The sequence below is a fragment of the Perca flavescens genome, chromosome 19 (assembly GCF_004354835.1).
Source record: "Perca flavescens isolate YP-PL-M2 chromosome 19, PFLA_1.0, whole genome shotgun sequence".
In the NCBI taxonomy this organism is placed as follows: domain Eukaryota; kingdom Metazoa; phylum Chordata; class Actinopteri; order Perciformes; family Percidae; genus Perca; species Perca flavescens.
The window spans coordinates 22,981,675-22,993,977 of NC_041349.1; the positions used below are offsets into that span (position 1 = coordinate 22,981,675).

Below are 12,303 nucleotides of genomic sequence, written 5' to 3' on the forward strand. Positions count from 1 at the left end.
GTTCACATTCATAAACATGTATGGATACTTATTTATTTATTTTTTTACCAGAGCTTGCCTTCAAGCCATCAGGAGGTCAGCAGGTGCTTCTGGGCTTGCCAGATGTCTTTGGTTGCTTCACACGGTGAGTGTGATGAATATATCTAGTGATACAGCGCCCTCTAGAGGTAAAGATGTAAAGGTTTTTCAGGCAAAAAAAATTATTCCCTTTCCCTGGAACACAGACCCATGGAAAGATATTACACATTTTAGCTGTTGATTACTTACATTTTTTCACTGTTCATGAATGTATTACAATTTCAGTATTGCCAATAGTGTTGCATTGAATTCAATGTACAAGAAATAGCTTTTATATTTAGTTTACTTTTCAGAATTAACATGGTAGTTGTTGCCATAGAAACTTTCATGAGAGACACAAAATGAAGATAAAATGATACCGATGATGTAGATTTGTTTTCAAAAGTAAAATTAGACATATTATACATTATATTTGTGACACTTTCATACTTAAACCAGTATTTACTTCCATAATATCTTAAAAGAGGCAATAAAAGCTAGGCAAGCAGTAGGATATACATTTAAAAAAATCAGTAATTTCACTTCTTATTACTTTGACATACAAAACTTTGTTAATAATACAAAAAAATGACAGACCATGTATTCAAACAGATTAAACCGGATATAATTGGTGGAAGAATAGAGTCTTTGTAGATTCATGGAGCCTGTAAATATGGAAAATGTGACACAATTTATGGGCTTGAATAGATCTGAAAATTAAGTGCAGTAGAAATTATTAATAGAAAACTAGATTAGATTGATTGATTGATGTCTTACCTTCACCGTTTGTCAGCTTTGGAGAAGAAACCTGACTGCAAAACAAGTCAGAGGGATGCTTGTTACAGGTGTGTTTGGCCTTTATGTTCGTTTACTGGAAGTTCACGTCAACTCCAATAATATATCCTGATCAAATATCATGTAAACGTTATATCACCACATATATGCTAACTTCTGCCAAGCTTTCCTTTTGTGAAGTAAAGTAAACTCACATGATGTCCTTTAAATGGCTTGCTGTAAAAATCAGACTCCACTGCTTTGCTTCCTCTTCGACTTTCACTCACTGCAACACCTGGAGGGAAATGAGTCAATATGCTCAGCTGAACAGAGATATGCTCAGTAAAAGAAAATAAAAGGCTCCCATTTAGTGCAAGTGAAACTCACTTCATCAAAACAGGGCACTGGGGATTTGATTAAATAACACTTCCCCGAGGATTAATTCCCCACCACTGCAACTGGGACTGGAGAAACTACAAAGGCATGCTAACACAGGGTTTCTCTCTGCACACTGAGATACGTTTTTAAAGACTCACTTGGCGTGTGATGAACGATGTTGATTTTATCTGGTGGGGAGAGAAGAGTTTCTAAGTCATTTACAGTACACAGTTTGATACAGTCATTTGTAAGGTGTCTACTCACTCCAACTTTAACTGCCCTGCATACTATTTATTTTAAAGTTGAAATTCCAGGAAAGCTGAGCTCTGTGGAGCCTCTCTGTGATGACAGCAAAGCTTAACCCTCATATCCAGGATGGAGGAATATTTACCATAGACACAGTCATCATCCTCTCTGTTGTTGACGATACTGGCTCTGAGCTGACTCAACTTTTCCTGCAGAGTCAAGATCAGTGCTTGAATATTAGACACACAGAAAATTGCCATTTATTTACAAATTATGAGATTTCCATAAAGCTGTCTTTTGTTTCCACAAGCTGAAAAAAGGAACAGATTATATGTTTGCTAGTTCGGGCATAAATCTTTTGGTACCTTCATGGAGGTCGGCTGGAAAACTGACTGCAAATAATGTCTAAAATATGCAGCAACCACAGAAGCATGACAGAGTGAAGGTAATTCCACTGATGTTTTTGATCAATAGACTCACTCGGTGCTAACAAGTACATTTACTCAAATACTGTACGAACGTACAATTTTGACATACTTGTATTTTAACTGAGTATTTCCTTTACCGTTTCCTACTCCATTACATTTCAGAGGGAAATGTGCATTTTACTCCACTAATTTTGTACAGCTATAGTAACTTGTTACTTTTCCAATTTCACATGTCAAGTCAAGTCACCTAGGCTGAACAAAGTGCTGTACAAAGTTATGTTATAAAAACAAAGGAAGACAATACAAATATAGACACAATGAACATCATACAAACAACACACTTCTATACAAATGTCCCTAAACTAAATCATACGCCAAAGAATAAAAATGTGCTTTAAGACGAGACTTAAAGATCTCGGCAGTAGAGGAGGACCTAATATGAATGGAAAGTTTGTTCCAGAGTCTTTGGGCCACAACGGAGAAGGCGCAATCACCCTTTGTTTTCATCCGAGACTGTGGAATAGCTAAAAGGAACTGATTGGACAATCTTAGGTTCCTGGAGGAGTGATGTAGGGTAAGGAGATCGGCAATATATAAAAGGGCCAATCCATGTAATGCCATAAAAACAAGTAACATTACCTTAATATCAATTCTATATTTGACCGGTAACCAGTGAAGAGAAGCCAATATTGGGGAGATATGATCCCTCCTTCTGGTACTAGTCAACAATCTAGCAGCCGCATTCTGGACAAGCTTCAGGCGTGATAAAGATGATTGGCAAATCCCAGAATACAAGGAATTGCAGTAGTCAATACAAGACAAAATAAGAGTATGAATAACAGTCTCCAAGTCCTTACAACAGAGTAAGGATTTTAGTTTAGCAATAGTTCTGAGATGAAAAAAGCTACATTTGACAACAAAACTAATTTGTTTGTCAAATTTTAATGCGGGGTCAAAGATTCAACCTAGATTTCTGGCAAAAGAGCGCACACTTGATGCTAAAGTCCCCAAATTTTTCGGAAGTTCGTCAACTGAATTTGGGGGACCAAACATCACTTCCGTCTTACTCTCATTAAGTTGGAGAAAGTTGTTAGCCATCCAGCACTTAATGTCTTTCAGGCAGTGAAAAAGGGACCTTAAAGAGTTGGTATCACCTGTTTATAGAGGCAGGTACAGCTGTGTGTCATCAGCATAACAGTGATAAGATATGTTATGTTATGTAAAATTGGCCATAAAATCTAACCTTGAGGTACACCGCATGTAATCGCTGCCGAAGAGGAGATATTTCCAATTTCAACAGAAAAGGATCTATTTTTTAAATAAGAATTGAACCACTGTAGAGCAACAGCCTGGATCCCTACCTTATGCTGAAAGCGAACCAACAAGATGACATGATCAACAGTGTCAAATGCAGCACTAAGGTCCAGCAAGAGTAAAATAGCACAATTTCCTCCGTCACCGAACCGCAACAAATCATTTAGCACTTTAAGAAGTGCTGTTTCTGTGCTATGGTGCACTCTGAAACCAGACTGAAAATTGTCCAAGATATTATTTTCACTTAAAAATAAAGAGAGCTGAGCAAGAACAACCTTCTCCAAAATCTTTGACATAAACGATAATTTAGAAATAGGCCTAAAGCTGTTAAAATCAGTAGGGTCAAGGTTGGGTTTTTTAATTAGAGGCTGAACCACAGCATGTTTAAAGCTAGATGGGACTGTGTCATTCATAAGAGAGCTATTTATTACAGACAAGAGGCTGGGACCAATAGTATCAAATACCTCATTAAAAGACGGGAGGGGACAATATCTGAAGATGAATAGGTAGGTTTCATGTGTGATACAATATCCATCAATGCTGACAGGGCCACAGGCATAAAATAATTCAGAGAAGCAGGGCACAGGATTGATTTAAAAGGGTCATGGTCAGTAAGTGAAATACAAGATCTGATAGTGACAACCTTGATAAAAAAGCTCAAAAAGTGTTCTGTGATTTCAAACGTAGCATCAGGGAGTGTAATAGCATGATTTAGTGCAGTATTAATTGCACTAAACAACATTTTATGGCTATATGCATTTTTAGCTATGATATCAGAAAAATGCTTTGCTTTAGATGCTTTGACAAGGATACCTGGTGATCTCTCAGTATCTCATAGGACACTTGCAGTTTATCTTTTTTTCCATTTCATCTCTGCTTTTCTACACTTTTGTCTAAGGGCACGAGTGTCACTGTTAAGCCAAGGTTGGGCTTTGACTTTGGGTCGCTTCAGTTTAAAAGGGGCAACAATATCAAGAATATCTGTGACAGTGGTAGTAAACCAAGTAACTAGCTCATCTGTAGACAGAGAGGCAGAGGTTATCTCTGCAGGGCTAGCAAAAAGACAAGCTATGAAAGCATCAGAAAATTGCCTTGGAGTGGACGGGTTCAGTGCTTGGATAGCGATCTGGCAAGCAAGGTTTAGGTAATGGATTAGAAAGTGATGCATTAAAAAATCACAGGTTCATGGTCAGATAGACTAGCAACATCCAGCTCAATATTTAAAACAGGAAAACCTAATGAGAAAACAAGATCCAGTGTATGACCGTGTTTGTGTGGGTCAGATTGAATGAGTCCACAAGTGTATTAATTAAGTGTCAATAAGCTATTAACTTTTGTTAAAGATGAAACCAGTGAAGTTTGGCTTGTGACACATGTCTAGTTGGTGCTCCTTGCTGCATTTTAGATATCTGGACCAAATTGGATTAAACTACCAAACACATAAAGTAGTGAAAATCTCACCTCTACCATCTACAGAAGTAGAATACCAATACACTGATAAATGTATGATATATAAAAAACATATTAGACTGCTTCTTTTACAAGCATAAAAGCCTCAACCTTTGACACCTTCTTCCCAACCAAAAGATTTGACTTGTCATACCAATAACATTAACAATGGAGCAGCTAAATGGAATTCAGCCATCATTAATTGTACTATTCAAACTTGGGTTTTTCTTAAAAACAAATGTGTTCCATTAAAAAAATGCCTATTAGGACAGCTGGAATCCCAGGACTTAAATGCAAATTCACAAGCACTGTTTAGTTTATTTTTGTACCTTTTTGTGCCATTAGCCATATCTGACTGTTCTAACAACTCCTGTCATTCTCTCCACACCCAGCAGGTGTACTCAGCTCTTCCCACCATTCCCCAACCACCTGATCGTCCCTTGCCTGCACACCTGTCCCTCATTCCCCTAATTCGCCACTTTGTTTATATACTGGCCTACTTTTAGATTGATCTTGTTTTTAAAGAGCCCCTATTATGCTCCTTTTCAGCATCATATTTGTACTCTTGGGGTGTACTAGAATACGTTTACCTCTTTGGTGTTAAAAAAACATGCATTTCTCATACTGCCCATTGCGGCAGCTCATCTGCCTGAAACACTCGGGCTGCGATTGAATAGTCAAGTATGCTTGGGAAGGTTCCTAATGGAGTGAAATGACCCGGAAGTAGTTAAGTGGCTGCCGTGATAAGAGCCGTTCGAATTGTCTAAGTGATAAAGAAAAGGTGCTTTAATGCTTCCTTTATCATCTCCTTTAGCATAAGATACACTGGACCATCCTTTGCGAAAGGACAGGACATGATGCCATCCCACACATCACCATTTGGCCGTTCATATTTTAAGCAACTTTGAGTCTATGAAAAGCGCTATATAAATTCAATTTATTATTATTATTATTATTATAATCAGAATATTAAAGTGCGCAGTGACGCCAGCAGCCAGAATCCTGTACACACCGTGCGTACATTGTATTTTCTGTGAGACATTGCAACCCATAATATAATTATGATAATGTACTTGGTGGCACTGTTTGAGTGGTTTAATAAACTGGTTAATGCGAGAACTTTACTCTCGTCTCACTCTGACGCATAACAATTACAGTGAGCATGCATACAGAACTGTGAATGAATGGATCGCTGAATCCAAAGTTACACAGCACACTGAATATTGGTTTATTTTTAACTGAGAGCAGTGTCTGAAACAAGTTCAACTGTTCGCCCCTCAGTGGCTTTTTTCAATATATGTTTTGTTGAAAGTCACTACAGATATGACTACATTATTTTGACCATGTGTGAAAGTATGAATATTATGTAAGAATGCACAGATCAGCTCTGACGGTATCCGAATCAATTACCTTAAATCATCCACCCACACCCAGCCAAATAAGTTATTTTCACTTCCTCTATTAAGTCCCTGTAGGCTATTGCTTTTTAAATTATGTATTGTATTGATTTATGAGTGTTTTCTTTAAAGATTTACTTAGATGATTAGAGAGGCTGTTTTCAGTAACTGTAAACATTTCCAAGCATGCAGTAATGTCACTGCAGCTGATATTGTGGGACATTTAAACAGCAAAACTAAAAACTGTAGTTAGAAACTTGACAGAGAAGGCACAACTCAACTTTTTGTTTCTGGAATAATCAATGAAGTAACGCTGTTGACTGCTGTCCTCGTGCATAAATGTGCACAGCAGCAGCGGACAGCTCTGCTCTGTTTACAGTTTAGAGAATATTGTCCTCATTAATAATGTATTTCTTTCACCCACCTGCAACCATCTCACCCTTATGTACAATAGATTTGTAGGCCTAATACGTTCTGCTTATCTTAACAATTATTTTAATACAATAATCAGGATTCATGTAGATAAATATGAGTAGGCAGGAAAGTGAGCCTGAGCAGCCAAGGTTAAGGAAAAGTGATTGGTAAAAGACTTTTTAACTTTTCGACCACAGCTCTTGGCCCCCCTTCCTGAAGAGCCCAGTCTGCTCTGATTGGTCAGCTGGCCCCTCTCTGTTGTGATTGGTCACACAGGCCACCATAGGTGCTCAGGCAGCACTAATGGGCAGCACATGTGAAAAACTGGGTTGGCATTCTCAATCAGTGACATCACTAATTGAGGAATTTCAATCAGGAATGTGGACAAGGCGTTTCAGGCGGTTGACAAAAAGTGCTGTCCGTGGGAGATAAAGCTCCATTTGGAGTGACATGTGTTTGTTTTTTTAACTTCATACATGTATTACATACACAAAACAACGACATAACACATTGAAAGATGGGGAAATCCCAAAAAAGCACAATTGGGGTTCTATAAAGCAGCTAGGTGTTTTAATAAATAGCCATTTCCTTTCCACTAAGGTAGATGCTTTCTTTTACCTTCATGCTCTGCTGTGAGTAGATTGATTTGCAGCTTGGCATAGCATGAGCAACAGATGGTTCTAGTTTTATTAGGTTTAGGTCCTGCATGCTTTTTTCATTCCAAGTCCAGTGTGAGTGCGATCACAGTGTGTGATAGTCCTACCTGCTGGACGCCATCCATGCCCTTCTGAACCCGCTGCCAGTCACTGAAGCGCTCCAGGGCCCCGTCCACAGTGAGTGAACCTGCCTTCACCCTCTGCTGGAGCTCAATGAGCTGCTGGAGCCCGTTTATCTGGTTTGGCACAAAGGTTTCATAGGTGCAAGAGATGTTTTCTCGCCCGTGTGCTGCAATGAACAACAACTCAATAAAAACATTTGAAATAAATCGGACCAAAAAGTAGAAACAAAACATAGAATAATCACCACACATGTGAGGGCAAGTTAACAAGCTGGATTTCATCACCAACGTCATAAATTAAACTGTTAATTTCTGTGACGGAAATAAGACAAGACAGGGTATAAAGCCACTCCAGATGGCATTCATAGAGGGGATTGGTTGGTTATGTGATTTTGCTCAGCACATCTGTAATGTCAGTGAGTCATGAAGATGGTAAAGTAATTTTCTGGGTGACTGTGATGATCTTTGCACCTGTCACTCAGTGTCACCAACAGTACAGCAAAGCAGGAAAATGGCTTTGTATCTTCGTAGGTGTTCAATAGCAGCAGCAGCTCTTTCACACTATGATTTTTTTTAACATCATCTTGGCACCCAAATGTGTTTAAATCCTTCTTTTTTTTATTGCTTTTGGGTTTGTGTGCCTGTTACTGCCGCAATAACTTACTTCCCCATGGTGATCACTACAATTTTAATTAATTTAACAAAGCAACACAAATGATCTAAGAATGTCAACATTAACTACTATGTAATTCCATCAGGTAATCAATCACGAGAGAAGTCAGCAAAAACCATTGGCACAGTTACTGTCCTGCTGTTATGAGTTAAAAAATTACAATCTGCAGATCCCAAAGTAATAATACAAATTCTGCCCAGAAAGGGGAAATAAAGACATGAAAATGGAGACAGTGCAAGCAGAAATAAATGACAACTGCCTATTGTAGCTGAAGGGGCCAGAGTGTACCTCACATTGTGTTATTTTTGCTCCAGAATTGATGGCTGCATCTGTCTTTTTGTGAATGATTGATAAAGCCAGCCCCCCCCAGACTAGAGCAGAGTGATAATTAAAGCTTCAGTGCATTAATATGCAGATGGAAACTCTCAAGTCTAAGAAAGTGATGGTATCCTGGTGGCCCACCGTTTAAGATTTCTGCAATGTCCCCCAGTTTGGTTCTGACCGGGACCTTTTGTTGCATGTCACCCCATTCTATTTCATGTATGCTTCTCTACTGTATCCTCTAAAGGCATTTATTATAACTCCACGGCCTCTTGCTAGTACCGGGTTGGACTCCCCTTTGCCTTCAGAATTGCCTTAAGTTTTGTGGCATAAATTCAACAAGGTGCTGGAAACATTCCTCTGAGATTTTGGTCCATACTGATATGACGCAGTTGCTGCAGATTTGTCAGCTACACAACCATTTTGCAAATCTCCCGTTCCACCACATCCCAAAGGTGCTCTATTGGATTAGATCTGGGGACTGTGGAGGTCATTTGAGGACAGTGAACTCCATGTTCAAGACACCAGTTTGAGATGACTTGAGCTTTGTGACATCTCACATGGCGCATTATCCTGCTGGAAGTAGCCATTAGAAGATGGGTACACTTAACCTGACTCCACCAGATGGATTGCTTTGCGCTCGCGAGATCAGGACGGTCTCACGAAGCTAGGGTACACTGTGCTCATTAAGAAAAGGGATGGACATGGTCAACAACAATTTTTACGTAGGCTGTGGCATTTAAATGATGCTCAATTGGTACTGAGGGGCCCCAAGTGTGCCAGGAAAAAAATCCCCCACACCATCACACCATCACACCACCACCACAGCTGTCTGAATTGGTGACACAAGACAGGATGGATGCATGCTTTTTATGTTATTTACGCCAAATTCTGACCCGACCATCTGAATGTTGCAGAAACATTTGAGAGTCATCAGACCAGGCTACATTTTCCCAATCTTCTGTTGTCCAATTCTGGAGAGCTCGTGTCAGTTGTAGCCTCAGTTTCCTGTTCTTAAGTGACAAGAGTGGCACGTGGTGTGGTCTTCTGCTGCTGCAGCCCATCTGCTTCAAGGTTCAACGTGCTGTGCGTTCAGAGATGCTCCTCTGCATAACATGGTTGTAATGAGTGGTTATTTCAGTTACTGTTGGGGGGTTAGGGTAGTCTTGTATTGCCAGACCTATCTCCACAGTACTGTGTCAGCTCCGGAGTAGGGTCTGGCTGCACCGCCTATCTATTCTGGGATAGGGGAAAAAACACTTTGGTATGTTTGTATTTTTTATTCCTCAGGGATAACACGCTTTATCACAGCACTCTACATCTGTTGAGCCAGACTAGGATTAGGTTAGATGCTATTGAGCAATTTTGAAGCTATATCCATTTTAGGGACTACAAGTCAAGATATGTCGGCCTCTGCTGCTTAGATATCAATCATTCTTTTTGTAATCGGTCTCTTGTGAGTTCTCCAACTATATGGAAGTGCAATACTAAATGGCTGGAGTGATGCTTTAAGTGTGAATCAACCTGAGATCACGTCACCTGACACTCACCTTGTTTAGTGGGAAGTGAATACAGATCAGCATTGTGCTGTGGTGTCTTCTTCTTCTGGAACACTGTAAACACAGAGGAGTTTACAATAACATTAAATAGCCTATTGATCTTGCATTTTTACAATTCCTCCACAAGATGGCGCCATACCCTAAACTTAACAAACTGACTGGAAAGCTAAAGATGAATAGCCTGCAGAAACAAACATCCAATTTATTATTTCAGAAAAATACTAATATAATTGAATCTAAATATCTGTAAAATAACAGCTATCCTGGTTTGTTTTGGCAGAGCTTAAATCTGTGTTTCTCTCAGAGAAAGACATATTGTACACATTCAGCTCTGGATTGAATTAAACACCATGAATGATGCTTTTGGTTTGGTAGTGAACGCTCAGAATGAAAGGCAACACTGTTTAGCTGTCAGAGGCAGTGGAGCTGTGGCTGTGTGACCAACACTGGATTGAAATTCAACATCCACACCCTGCAAGATAATCCCACCTCTGACCATTTCCTCCATGACAGCGTCTCTCTTTTCCACTTCATGTTCAAACACAGCTTGCTCATAATACAAGCCTGGCTTTATGGCTTAACTCAAAATAAAATTGTGAGTTGTACAGCTCAGGGGCAGATCCACATGAATGTAGCTTTGCCTTGCTTTACATTTCCCTCCATGTAGTTTACATGCATATTAATTCCACTCCGTAAGATTGGATTTCATTTACATTACAGCATTTCAGTGTCATTGAGCTCGAGACGCTGCTGCTAACAAAAGAAAACTCCTCATTATTTCCACTTGTGCAGTGGACTCCAATAACTGGCTCCTCGCCTAATCCTCCACCAAGCCTCATCTCTCCTCTCACATCTTTTACTGCGGCAGTGGGAGTGAGGAGCAAAATGTGATCCTTGTGTGGTTTTGAAGCTCCACTGTCTCAGTAGATGGAAACCTCAAAATCCCTCTCCTTTCTCTTGTGCGCTCTGGGGACAAGGACGATGGAAAACATGTGTAATGACTTATTCTGGCTGTCTTGGCCTTGGTCTGGCCAAGATTGGTTGCAGATGGCAGCCTGGTGGTTCCCTCTCTGTTACTGAGAGGATGGTTAGGATGCAGAGAGTTCAGTGGTGCACTCAATTTCTTTTTTTGCTTTGTAGGTCCCATTGGGCAGAGAGTTAGCTTACTGGATACAAGCAAGCTCAATAAAAAGCTGCATAATGGAGATGGGCGCCTGTTGCACACTTATAATCATTTGTGTGTGTTTTGAATGCGCAAGTGATGGTTAGCAAGGGACGAGTGTAATATTATCGGTGGGAATAACAATTAATTGCGGATGCATGTGTGCATGTTTGCATTTGCAAGATGAAAAAGAGAAGTCACAGCCACTTTAATGATTTAAAAGCCTTAATAATACCAGTCACTTTTGAATGTTTCATCTACATAAAATATTCACGCAGCTGAAATTGAACAGTTAGCGACTGTGGGCTCTGGATGCAGGCAAACGGGGCTTTCTCTTTCTGCACTTTTGTGTTTTGCAGTGGAGGGAGCGACCATGTTCGTGTGGTTTATGGGATCAAAACAAACTGCATTGCAAAAAGCATCTCGGCTCTATTCAGCAGCACTCCACTGACAATGGCAATTGCACATTCCAGGCTTTTCCTCCCTCCCACATGATCTCCCAAATTCCCTTTCAATACTGTGCCTCACTGTGTTGTTTTTACTCCAAATCAGCTCTATCATATCTTTGCTTTGGAAGAAAAGGGAGTAAAGTATGCAACAAAAGGTTCATAAATTACCTTGGGTGATGTAAGGGGTTCCGCTCTCCATCCCTTGGGTGATCTCAGGCCGTGGTGTGGGTGCTGGCGGCCGATTAGCAATAACCACTGCTTTTGTTGAGTTCAGGATGGTGTCATATTCATCATTCACCCTCAGTGGTGCATAGATATCCTCCTCCTCCCCCTCTTCATCCCTTCCTTGTTGCTCTCTCTCTTCATGTTTGGTGGAAGGAGTCCCTAGTGCACAAAGTGTTTACTGCACTATTGCTTGAGTGTCATGATGAAGTTCTGCATGTTGCTTTTTGCTACCATCATTTCACAGCTAATCGGAAGCATTGCTACATGCTGTGCCCATCAGCAAGGGGAAAATATTCAGTGGTTGGAAATGAACAGCGACCCAGCATAATGATGTGCTGGGGGGAAAAAAACAATTCCATTACCGGCTTTCCTTTGTCCTCCTTCCACTTCCCATCAGTCCTTCACTCACCTGCAGTGCACATCATTTCGTACACACTGGCATCACCATTGTCCTTGCCTGAGTTGAACGTATTCTGCAACAACAGAGCGTGGAGAGATGTGTTTTATGCCTCACTCAAACCACAAAGAAGCAGCTCAATAGAGGCAATTTAGAATTCAAGGGAAGAAATGTTTTATCTAGTTATTTTCAAGCCAGGGGTTTACTATGTAAGAGTGGATTTTTTTTTCTCACTATTCATGCATGTTTGACAAATCTTGATACAATACAGGCTGATTTTTG

At 40.1% G+C, this 12,303-nt stretch overlaps 1 protein-coding gene across 1 annotated transcript; it reads right to left on the reverse strand.

Moving 5' to 3' along the window:
• Positions 1-559: 559 nt before the first annotated feature.
• LOC114546057 (B-cell scaffold protein with ankyrin repeats) lies at positions 560-12,086 on the reverse strand. The gene is made up of 9 exons (XM_028564713.1): positions 12,034-12,086; positions 11,568-11,783; positions 9,780-9,842; positions 7,221-7,402; positions 1,601-1,664; positions 1,368-1,397; positions 1,047-1,126; positions 835-869; positions 560-722 (listed from the first exon to the last, which is right to left on the reverse strand). The coding sequence occupies exons 1-8, from the start codon at positions 12,047-12,049 to the stop codon at positions 837-839; spliced, it is 684 nt and encodes a 227-aa protein (XP_028420514.1). The 5' UTR covers positions 12,050-12,086; the 3' UTR covers positions 560-722; positions 835-836.
• Positions 12,087-12,303: the final 217 nt, after the last annotated feature.